Here is an 11,220-nt window from a genome sequence, read left to right as displayed (position 1 = left end):
TTCTCTCTATCTTATCTGTCTTCTATATGATGTTCTCCTCTCCTCCTCTCTTCTCTCCTCTATTCACTCTATTCTATCATCCACACCACATGCCAGCTTCAACACAATCCATTTACAAGTTAAAGACACACCTTGGAATAAATAGCAAAGGAAAACTACTACTAGATGGATTTTTTATTTCCCATCACCATGAATCATTTTTAATAACTGAACAGTAGCAGACCTAACTTCATCTGTTCCTGACTCTGGGTAGTGGATTAAAAAGACCATCAATCTCCAATGATATTAAAGTACAATTCTGAACATTGCTGATTTACTGAGTGACAAGTCAAGATATCTGCTGTTTTTATTGTTTGGTTAATAGCACCACCTGCTGGACAGGTTTAATGTTGCTTGACTGAGCAGTATGGGAGAATAAAAGATGCCAAATTTAGGGCCGGTTTCCCGGACATCTCCATTAAACATGCTTTTAGTCTAGGACTAGGCTTCATCTGTTTCCGGGGAAACCGGCCCATATAGTTCAATTAGCAAGTAAGTAACACTACCTGTTCCATGATACTGAGGAAAATGACATTGAGACAGAGAACCAATTGAGAAAACATTTCAATGGGTCTGAATGACAACCAACATACATTAACAGCATACATCATGATTAATGTGAATATATAAGATTAAAACATTGCACTTAAAAAAAATATGAATGCATTGAATTGTAATTCATAACATCTTCTGAAGATCAAATCAATCAAATCAGTGTACATAAAAACAGAGCAGAATGAATCATCACATCTGGGGACCATCACCACCAGCATGACTAGTATCTATGTGGACCCTACTACAGTTTAACCAGCTCAGCTATAGACTACACCAGCATGACTAGTATCTATGTGGACCCTACTACAGTTTAACCAGCTCAGCTATAGACTACACCAGCATGACTAGTATCTATGTGGACCCTACTACAGTTTAACCAGCTCAGCTATAGACTACACCAGCATGACTAGTATCTATGTGGACCCTACTACAGTTTAACCAGCTCAGCAATAGACTACACCAGCATGACTAGTATCTATGTGGACCCTACTACAGTTTAACCAGCTCAGCAATAGACTACACCAGCATGACTAGTATCTATGTGGACCCTACTACAGTTTAACCAGCTCAGCTATAGACTACACCAGCATGACTAGTATCTATGTGGACCCTACTACAGTTTAACCAGCTCAGCTATAGACTACACCAGCATGACTAGTATCTATGTGGACCCTACTACAGTTTAACCAGCTCAGCTATAGACTACACCAGCATGACTAGTATCTATGTGGACCCTACTACAGTTTAACCAGCTCAGCTATAGACTACACCAGCATGACTAGTATCTATGTGGACCCTACTACAGTTTACCCAGCTCAGCTATAGACTACACCAGCATGACTAGTATCTATGTGGACCCTACTACAGTTTAACCAGCTCAGCTATAGACTACACCAGCATGACTAGTATCTATGTGGACCCTACTACAGTTTAACCAGCTCAGCAGTACCAGAGAGATTAAAACCAGGATAGAGGGGCTGAGTGAATGTGGTCTGGACTCTGTGGAGGAGGGTCATTGTGTCAGAGACACTGTAGAAGGACAGAGTACCTGCCTTGTGATCCAGGTCCACTCCTACTCTGGAGGACTGAGGGCCTGATACTTCAGTCTCAACATTATTGTGTCTGAACCAATAACCACCACTATAGCACTCTAAACTCCAGGACTTGTTATTGTATCCAAATGCACCATCTGTCTCTGTTCTGCTGATGTCTTTATATGAGACTGCTGTATAAACCCACTCCCCACTCCACTCCACCTCCCAGTAACAGCGTCCAGACAGACCCTCTCTACACAGAACCTGGAACCAGTTGGTGAATCTGTCTGGATGATCAGGATATGGTTGGTCTTGGTCTGTATAGGTCACCTTTCTGTTCCTTTTAGACAGAGAGAGGAGTGTGTGTACTGTGTTTGGGTCCAGTGTGAGCTGACAGGAATCTGGGAGAAGAGCAGAGCAGAGACCAATGAGGGGAGTTAGAACAATAAGTTAAGTCAGATACTGTATCTACCCTGTCTTTGATTAGAGCACAGCAGAGATCAAATCAGAGAAATATGAGGAGTCAGATAGATACCCAGTCTTTGATTAGATCTACTATTGCTATATATTTCTAGAGGGATTGTTAGGAGTGTCAGTAAAAAGAGACTGTTAGTTACTTCAGAATAAAGAGACTCACATTGTAAGAACTGTTCTCTGGTCTTGGGCTCTGGAGGCAGTACAACATCCACTATATTCACTACAGACACACAAACACATTCACAGAGAGAGGGAATGTTATCATCATACCATATTCCACATGTATATGACTAGTAGGGAACTTTCAATGGTCTAAAGTTGATGTTCTTATTATTTTCAAAACACCTGTAGTGGAGATCTTGGTCCATTCTCCTTTAAGGACGTCTTCTAGTTTCTCTCTCAGTTCAGACACAGTCTTACTCACATCTCCAAAGTACTGAAGAGGACGGACAACAATGCTGGGTAAGTCTGAAGATACACTGGTACCGGAGAAAGACTGATAACTCTGGGGGGAGAGAGAGAGAGAGAGAGAGAACAGAACCAAATGATTGAGAGTTTCACATTGAGTTTTAATTTCATATCACATGTATCAAGGCAGTTGAGTTACCTGGAGGAAATGGATGTGATCCTCTGTGTGTGAGAGCTGCTCCAGCTCAGTGCTTCTCTTCTTCAGCTCAGCTATCTCCTGCTCCAGTTGCTCCAGGAGTCCTTCAGCTTGACTCACTTGAGCCTTCTCTTGGGCTCTGATCAGCTCCTTCACCTCAGAGCGCCTTCTCTCAATGGAGCGGATCAGCTCAGTAAAGATCTTATCACTGTCCTCCACTGCTGCCTGTGCAGAGCTCTGTTAAGAGAGAGAGAGAGAGAGAGAGAGAGAGAAAGAAAGAGAGAGTCTGTCATTGCAGAATACGGACACCCCTCCCCAACTCCCAGGTCAACCCGAGCCAACCAGCTATTGGTGTCCAGGGCTCCATGTAATACCCTCCACTGGAGGACCCCTGACCTTTCCAGCACTGGGAGCTTATAGAGCCCCTCCACCTATACCCTGCCATGCTCTCAGCCCCCACAACCCCCTGCCACTGATGCCCCTTCACTCCCACTAAGCTCAGAGTGTTAAAAGTCAGTAAGTCCTCCGGACTCTCCTGCCAGTCCCCAGTCTCTGCTGTCACTTGCAGTGGTGGAAACGGTGGTGGCCCCTCCTCAGGCTGCTCCAGCCCTAAGTACTGCAGCATAGAAATCAGAGACCCCTGCTGTATTGAGTCTCTCCGGCCGCATGATGAAGATCTGCTGATCCAGCCCCAAACCACCAGCCCTCCTCAACAGAGCACATGCTGGTTCCCTCCAGCCCACCTCCGTACGGTACAGTATCCTCTGTGCTGCTGAGTCAGAACGCTGCCACCCTGACCAGAAAATGTTTACTAACTTGCGCTGCAGGTCCACAAGCAGACCACCGGGGGAGTTGAGAATGGCCAATTTAAGCCATAGAGAGGATGCCACCAAGTTGTTGATGATCAGCACCGTCCCTCTGTATGCCACTTGGGAGATGAGCCACCTCCACTTCGTCAGCCTCGACACCACCGCTTGTGACACTCCTTCCCAGTTCTTCCTATCCCAACCCTCCGAGCCCAGATACACCCCAAGCATCTTGAGCCACTCACAGCCCCACTGCAACCCCCCTGGAAGCTGCAGAGGTGCCCTGTCCCTCCTTACCCGCCCAGCAGGCTCCCTCATCTCCCCACAACAGAAGTTACCCACCCATCAGTCTCCCTCATCTCCCCCACAACAGAAGTTACCCACCCATCAGGCTCCCTCATCTCCCCACAACAGAAGTTACCCACCCATCAGGCTCCCTCATCTCCCCACAACAGTAGTTACCCACCCATCAGGCTCCCTCATCTCCCCACAACAGAAGTTACCCACCCATCAGGTTCCCTCATCTCCCCCACAACAGAAGTTACCCTCCCATCAGGCTCCCTCATCTCCCCACAACAGAAGTTACCCACCCATCAGGCTCCCTCATCTCCCCACAACAGAAGTTACCCACCCATCAGTCTCCCTCATCTCCCCACAACAGAAGTTACCCACCCATCAGGCTCCCTCATCTCCCCACAACAGAAGTTACCCACCCATCAGGCTCCCTTTTCTCCCCCACAACAGAAGTTACCCACCCATCAGGCTCCCTCCTCTCCCCCACAACAGAAGTTACTCCCCCTTCTGCTGTCCCCACCTCTCCCAAAAGCCTTGGAAGCTTGAGCAAAAAGTGACATCTTGGAAGAGCTTTACATGAAATTTCCAATAGGACACCTGCCTGGGCCCTGTTGAAACAGAGAACTGAGCCCTGTACTAGGTGCAGACACATTTTGGAAAGCAAAGACAAGGTCATTGATTTTGGCTCTAACCACTAACAACCTACCCTTACACACCTCTTTTGCTACCCCTGCACTAAGATTTGTGCCATGGCTCAGCACCTGCGCCCCCTTTCCACCAGACCCCCAATACACTTCATTAATCACATCACTGTGTATCTCTTGCTAAAAAATCACGTTTAAATGTTTTTGTTTGACATATTCCCCCAGTCTCTGCTGCCGTTCATGTTAAGGAAGTCTAATGATAAGGAAGTCTAACCGTGAAATCTCCATAAGAGGTGGGAGGGAAATCACCACAATCAAAATCCAGTAGAGAAGCCCATAAAGCCGCCATGCCAGAAAAAAACATCAATTTAAGCAGATTCTGAAGACATGCCCTTAAGAACCCATGACCCATTTTCTCAGCCTATACCGCTTCCTGGGTGAGAGGACACTAAACCCCTCATTCTTCATCAGGTGTTGTACTGACCTTACAAACCTTCCAGGATCAATAAAATAAGACTCCAGCAGAACCTTATTTTTCCCCTTTAGTCTCCATCAGGAACCTAGAAAGTTCTCTCAGCGTATATACTGGGCCCTCAGCCTGACTGTCTGTCAGCTCTGGATCCAATGAGCCGTCTGAAAACGAGACCGCCTTGTCCGCTCCCGCAGACTCACCTCCCCCCTCTTCCTCTTCCTCCATTGGCACGGTACCGTCCTCCTCCTCCCCAGTCTCTGCCGCCCTGCACTTCCCCCCTGATCAGAGCCTCTTCCCCAATGACAGGCAATATTTCCTGGGATGAGCCCACCAAGCCTTCGCCCACCGGAGTCTCTGTTACTACAGAAACCTGCCTCAGCTCATGTAGCCCAGCTGCAACCCTCCCCACCACCGCTTTCTCCACGGCCTGCGCACCACCACTTGGCCATGCACTACTACCGTGTAGCTCAGTTGGTAGAGCATGGCGCTTGCAACACCAGGGTTGTGGGTTCGTTTCCCATGGGGGGACAGTATGAAAATGTATGCACTCACTAACTGTAAGTCGCTCTGGATAAGAGCATCTGCTAAATGACTAAAATGTAAAAAATGTACTCTCCTCCCTCCTGGTACCCCTGCCATTTTTTTTGCAATTCTGAGTAATCACTATTTTAGTACGGATTAGTAAGGAAAAACACTTTATTCAGTACTACTGCAGTTGCTTAATAATTCCAATAGATGGCAGCATAAGACCATGAATGACATTTCAGAAGATTAGTTTAGTTCTCTCCCTGGATACACCACCACTCCCCCTCACAGGAAAACTCCTCCTGCCTGAGCTTTTTACTGTCCCTTTCCACACTGCTAACGCAAGAGGAAGGACTGAAAACACATTACTGTGAAGTAATATAATGATGAGTCATGTTTATTATTACCTGTTTTTATTGTCATGTTTTAAAATTATACTTCATTACTATAATGATTATCAATACACCTTTCTCCGGAACGCACCCGAAGCGACAGCTTTTCTTCTCCACTCGGTTGAGGTCAGTCATAATAACATTAATACCTCCAATATCAGGTCACTCCTATTATATTTACCAGATGATAAACTATTCAATACAGACAGAGAATCTGACCATACTATAATTCTACCAGGTTGTACGTCCTCCACCCACTGGAGGGCAACTATTATCGCCAACAGTTCAACTGAGTATACTGACAGTTCATCTATTCGTCTTCTACATATCTGCACATCAAATTCAGGAACGTAAACGCCTGCTCCTGTGAGCCCACTATCTGGGTCCTTGGATCCATCTGTGAAAAGCAGTAAAAAAGCATAAAAACTTCTACCAATGTAATTGTCAACCAGTTTCACTATATCACTGACTTCTGACCAATCTTTCCTTTTCTCTACCAAGGTTAGATCAACAACAGGGTCTGGGAGTAACCATGGAGGAACATCCCCTATCACCACAGAAGGGCCAACCTCCAACTCCCTCAAACCACTCTCATCAGCAAGCTTTCCAACTGTCCAACCAAAACCACTGCCTTGTCTACTAGGATATTCCCAACAGTCATCTAGAACAGTAGCAGTGGGATGCTCAACCTCACAGCCTTTCAACCCAATAAGATAATGACCATTTTTTTACGCTGTATATCCAAAGGCATCTCTCCTGCCTCCACCAGTAAGGCACATACAGATGTTGATTTAAATGCACCAATACATATCCTTAAAGCTATATACTGGATTCTGTCCAGCTTCTGAAGCCAAGTCTTTACCTCTGCTCCATAAACTGTACACCAGTAATCAATTGTCGTCCTGATCAGAGCTCTATAAATATCCATCAACAATTGTCTGTCAGCACCCTATTCATAACCAGAGACCCACACAACCAACTACCATGAAAGTTAATGAATGAGAGAGACATGAACATCGTTACAATACAGTGCATAGACATAATGTAACGGTTTTTCTTTTTTGGTGTTTAACGGCGTTTGGCATCCAATATGTTGCATTACCGCCCCCAACTGGACTATAATATAAATCCATTATACTTTGTGACACAAAATGGGAAAAGGGGAAATTATAATAATAAAAAAAAAAAAACCTTCCAACTAACCCTACACTCGTTAAATACCCACTACCCCATTCCACTACTTTGACCCTATCTGCTCCTGCACCATGCCAACGGCCTGGTAGGACTGGACACCACCACTCAACACACCCTGGAACTCTTCTGAAGTCTAATCTTGTATGCCCAAATACTTCTCTGCAGCTGCCGCCACAACATCTATTTTCTGTGATTTACATTCAATTTCATTCAATTTCTGCTGTACAGTTGATAACCATTGCTATGAACGGCAAGAAGCTAACTTTACTGAAGCATATATCACTCGTTGGCCTATCCCTCTGTGCTGGCACAGATCTACAACCTGAAAGAGCGCAGTGGATTCGGCACAATGACTCTAACAGGATAACTGATATATCCTACCATGACTTTGTTGGGTAAAGACTCAAAACTCAAAAGGACTGACAGTGACTCCTCTGTTTCACCACGCTCACCACTGGGTCTGCGTCCCACCAAACGGCGGGTATCACAAACACCAGGAATCTTCATCTTCAATTGCTCCACCTCCACACTTAACATTACCCCAGAAATCACTCCTTTCAATGGTGCCCTGTTCCTAAGAGCAAGAAACAGATCTTGACCCAAGTTGCGTGACACGGAGCGCCCACTCCCTCTGGTCAGAAGAAACACAAACAAATATCACAAGTCCACTACAGGTTACCTTCACTGATTCAACTGCACCCAACTCCTTTCCCACCCACCCTGAAACCACAAATGGATCTGCCAATAGGTATGGATCCACTTTCTCCTACAATGTAACTCCTACTGCACCAGATTCTTCTTTATCATGTCCATTGATGCCAGGCTCTGGTTCTGAGCTCTTCACCACACCTTCTACCTCACTTAACTCTCCCTCATTCATTTCCATTTCACCTCCAGAACTCAGTCTGGCGAATGGCTCACTCTGTTTGCACTTGAATTATAACATTTGAAATGTCTCTATTCCTTTGAACATTTTGTGAGTGCAATGTTTACTGTTAATTTCTGATTGTTTATTTCACTTTTGTTTATTATCTATTTCACTTGCTTTGGCAATGTAAACATGTGTTTCCCATGCCAATAAAGCCATTTGAATTGATTTGAATTGAGAGAGAGAGAGAGAGAGAGGGCTCCATGTTAATGTATAGGGGACATAAGTCAGTCATGGTTGCTCATGGTTATGTGATGAAGTAGCCCCGCCTTCGACTTCAAAATCAGTGTCGGCCCTCAGCCCAATAGGGAATGTCCTCTTGGTGTAACGGTCAAGATGTTGGTTTCTCCTGCGGTAGACCTGGTTCATATCCCGTCGGTTACATTAAGCAGTATATTCTCTGAACAGAGTCCAGACAGCATGTTCCCAACAGTGGGGTCAGAGGGATTGGAGAGGGCCCTCTCTCTCTCTCTCTCTCTCTCTCTCTCTCTCTCTCTCTCTCTCTCTCTCTCTCTCTCTCTCTCTCTCTCTCTCTCTCACTGGAAGTGAGAAGTGAAATGGTGTGTCTCCTCTGGTCAACAATACTCACCTTGAGACACTCCACAGCCTGTTGGAGCTCCTTCAGCTCCTTCTCTCTCTCCTGGAATCTCTGCTGGACGTTCTGCTGACTCATCCCCAGCTGCCTCTGTGGAGAATCACTCTTCAATGAGCTATCAAGCTTTATATTTCCAGTAGATCAATAGTATAGTAATGTGACATAGGGCCCATAGAGAGGAAGGTCTAAAATCTTAAGGAAGTTCCTTTACCATATTACATTTTCTATGTTGCTATGTTAATGATTATAGTTTTTATGGTAGGGGTACATGTATCAACGGGTCGAGACTGAACTTTGAACTCCTAAAAGGGCATTCGGAATGATAATAGTGTTTGACTTCAGAAAATGGTGATACATTGGGAGCAAACCCAATATACTCAAGGTTTGTGTTCATATTTGTTCTGCCGTGGATTGATTTCATTTGAATGATCTCATATTCAAACATCCTTAGTTCCTACTGTATCTTTAATTCTTTGTTTATCAGACAGTCACCAACAAGTAGTTCTGGTCTTACCTGTTTCTCAGTCCTCTCTGCTGCAGCTGACACTGTTTCATAGCCTTTATGTTCATCCATCACACACAGCAGACAGATACACTGCTGATCGGTACGACAGTAAACCTCCAGCAGTTTGTCATGATGAGAGCAGATCTTCTCCTGTAGTTGTGCGGTGGCTTTGACCAGCTTGTGCTTCTTGAAAGCAGGAGATTCATAGTGAGGTTGGAGGTGTGTCTCACAGTAAGAGGCCAGACACACCAGACAGGACATGAGGGCTTTCTGCTTTCTGGTCCCAGTGCAGAAATCACACGCCACATCTCCAGGTCCAGCATAGCACAGAGCAGGAGGGGGAGCAGCCTGGAGTCCTGTCTTCTTCAGTTTCTCCACCATCTCAGCCAGCACGATGTTTCTCTTCAGAACAGGCCTTGGGGTAAAGGTCTGTCTGCACTGGGGACAGCTGTAGAAACCTTTCAGATGATCCTGATCCCAGCTTTCTTTAATACAGCCCATACAGTAGCTGTGTCCACAGGCAGTAGTCACCGGATCCTTCAGTTGATCCAGACAGATGGAGCAACAGAACAGTTCCTGATTAGCTGCCATTTTGGTGCTCTCTCCCGTAGGTTAAGCAATGGCAGTGTCAAAGATTACTTTCTGTTTCATGGAACTCTACACCAGAGGACAGGGAGTGGCTTCCTACTTGACTGTGTACTCTGTATGTAGAGGGGGTGTGTTTTCTTTGATAAGGAAGTGTGACAGAGTGTTGGGTAGTAGGCAGAGATGGTTAGTATTTATGTTACTTGAAATTCTTATTTTAATTACTTCTGAGTATTTTGTCATTTGAATTACACTGGGCTGAACTACACTCCAATGCATTTTTTATTTTTTATCTTTTATTTTCAAAATACTAAATAGTTTTCTATACCATTTTTTAAATAGCGGTTCACATGTTGTGGCCCCCCTTTCACCCTGCATTGGTATCAGAAGTCTGATAGCACTATGGTGTGATAAGAACGTCTGCTAAATTAACTAAATATAAATGTATATGTGAAAATGTTGATAAATACTTTGTTGAGGGAAAATGTACTTGATACGATTGTAATATATTGTTGTCTCACCTAGCTATCTTAAGATGTACTAATTGAAAGTCGCTCTGGATAAGAGCATCTGTTAAATGACAAAAATGTAAATGTAAAAATGTATCATTGCAAAGCATGCTGAGTATTATTCTAATGAGCTCCGCCCCGAAACAAGGCCAATAATAATACCCAGGGCCGGCTACTTGGAAATGTATTTTTGTATTTAAAATTAAATACGTTACATTTAATTAACTACATTAATATAAGTATTTAGTAGTTTATTTTGATACATTGGTCTTTATGGTATTTTGTATCTGTATTTTGTAATTGTATTTTGTAGTTTTATCCCTTCCCTGGTAGTAGAATACTCTGTCTGCAGGGTGTTTTCAGGGCATGACCAGGACACTGGCGCCAAAGGACCGGTTTAAACAGGAAAATATCCTGGAGTTTCTATAAAAAATTAATGTTTCACAATTCACTTTCAAAAGGCATTGAAAAGTCAAAATAAAATACCTAGCTCTCCTCAGAGCATAATCACTGGGCAATCACTTAAAAACTCAATTTAAACATAAAAATGGTATCCATTCATTCATTGATTTTTAGAACATTTTCAGGTCGTTGTTTAATTTCAGTGGAAAGTGAAAATACATTATTTTCAGATGTTGGGGGTAAAACAAGTAAATATATCATGCTTATTTATGCTCCATAAAGTTGTCCTAGAATCTGTTGTTACCCTGACCTCTCCCACAGATTCCATCAGGTTACGACATTCAGACCATGACCTCTAACCTGCACCTGAACAGCTTCCTCCTGCCCATCGGTGCCATGAACGTCATCAGCATCCTACCTTTGCTGCTGCTGGCCCCTCTCATGGAGTGTGTCACCTCCTGCTACCTGTTCATGGAGAAAACACCCTTCTCCCCCGCCAGAGTCATCAGTAAGCACATACACACACACACACACACACAAACACACACACACACACACACACACACACACACACACACACACATACACAGAGAGACAGACTGTGAGTGACAGAGAGCCAACGTGTATTTCTGACACACCTATTGCTGCTACACTGTTCGT

General features: G+C 44.4%; 1 protein-coding gene across 1 annotated transcript; it reads right to left on the bottom strand.

Annotated features, from left to right (window-relative positions):
- Positions 1-1,517: 1,517 nt before the first annotated feature.
- On the bottom strand, positions 1,518-9,676 carry LOC121556698 (tripartite motif-containing protein 16-like). Its single transcript, XM_045212755.1, has 6 exons — positions 9,074-9,676; positions 8,554-8,649; positions 2,713-2,946; positions 2,451-2,610; positions 2,266-2,325; positions 1,518-2,029 (listed from the first exon to the last, which is right to left on the bottom strand). Exons 1-6 carry the CDS (start codon positions 9,653-9,655, stop codon positions 1,518-1,520), a joined length of 1,644 nt encoding a protein of 547 aa, XP_045068690.1. The 5' UTR covers positions 9,656-9,676.
- Between the last annotated feature and the right edge of the window lie 1,544 nt (positions 9,677-11,220).

This window comes from Coregonus clupeaformis, unplaced genomic scaffold, assembly GCF_020615455.1.
Source record: "Coregonus clupeaformis isolate EN_2021a unplaced genomic scaffold, ASM2061545v1 scaf0048, whole genome shotgun sequence".
Classification (NCBI taxonomy): Eukaryota; Metazoa; Chordata; class Actinopteri; order Salmoniformes; family Salmonidae; genus Coregonus; species Coregonus clupeaformis.
This window is presented reverse-complemented; position numbering and strand designations above follow the sequence as displayed.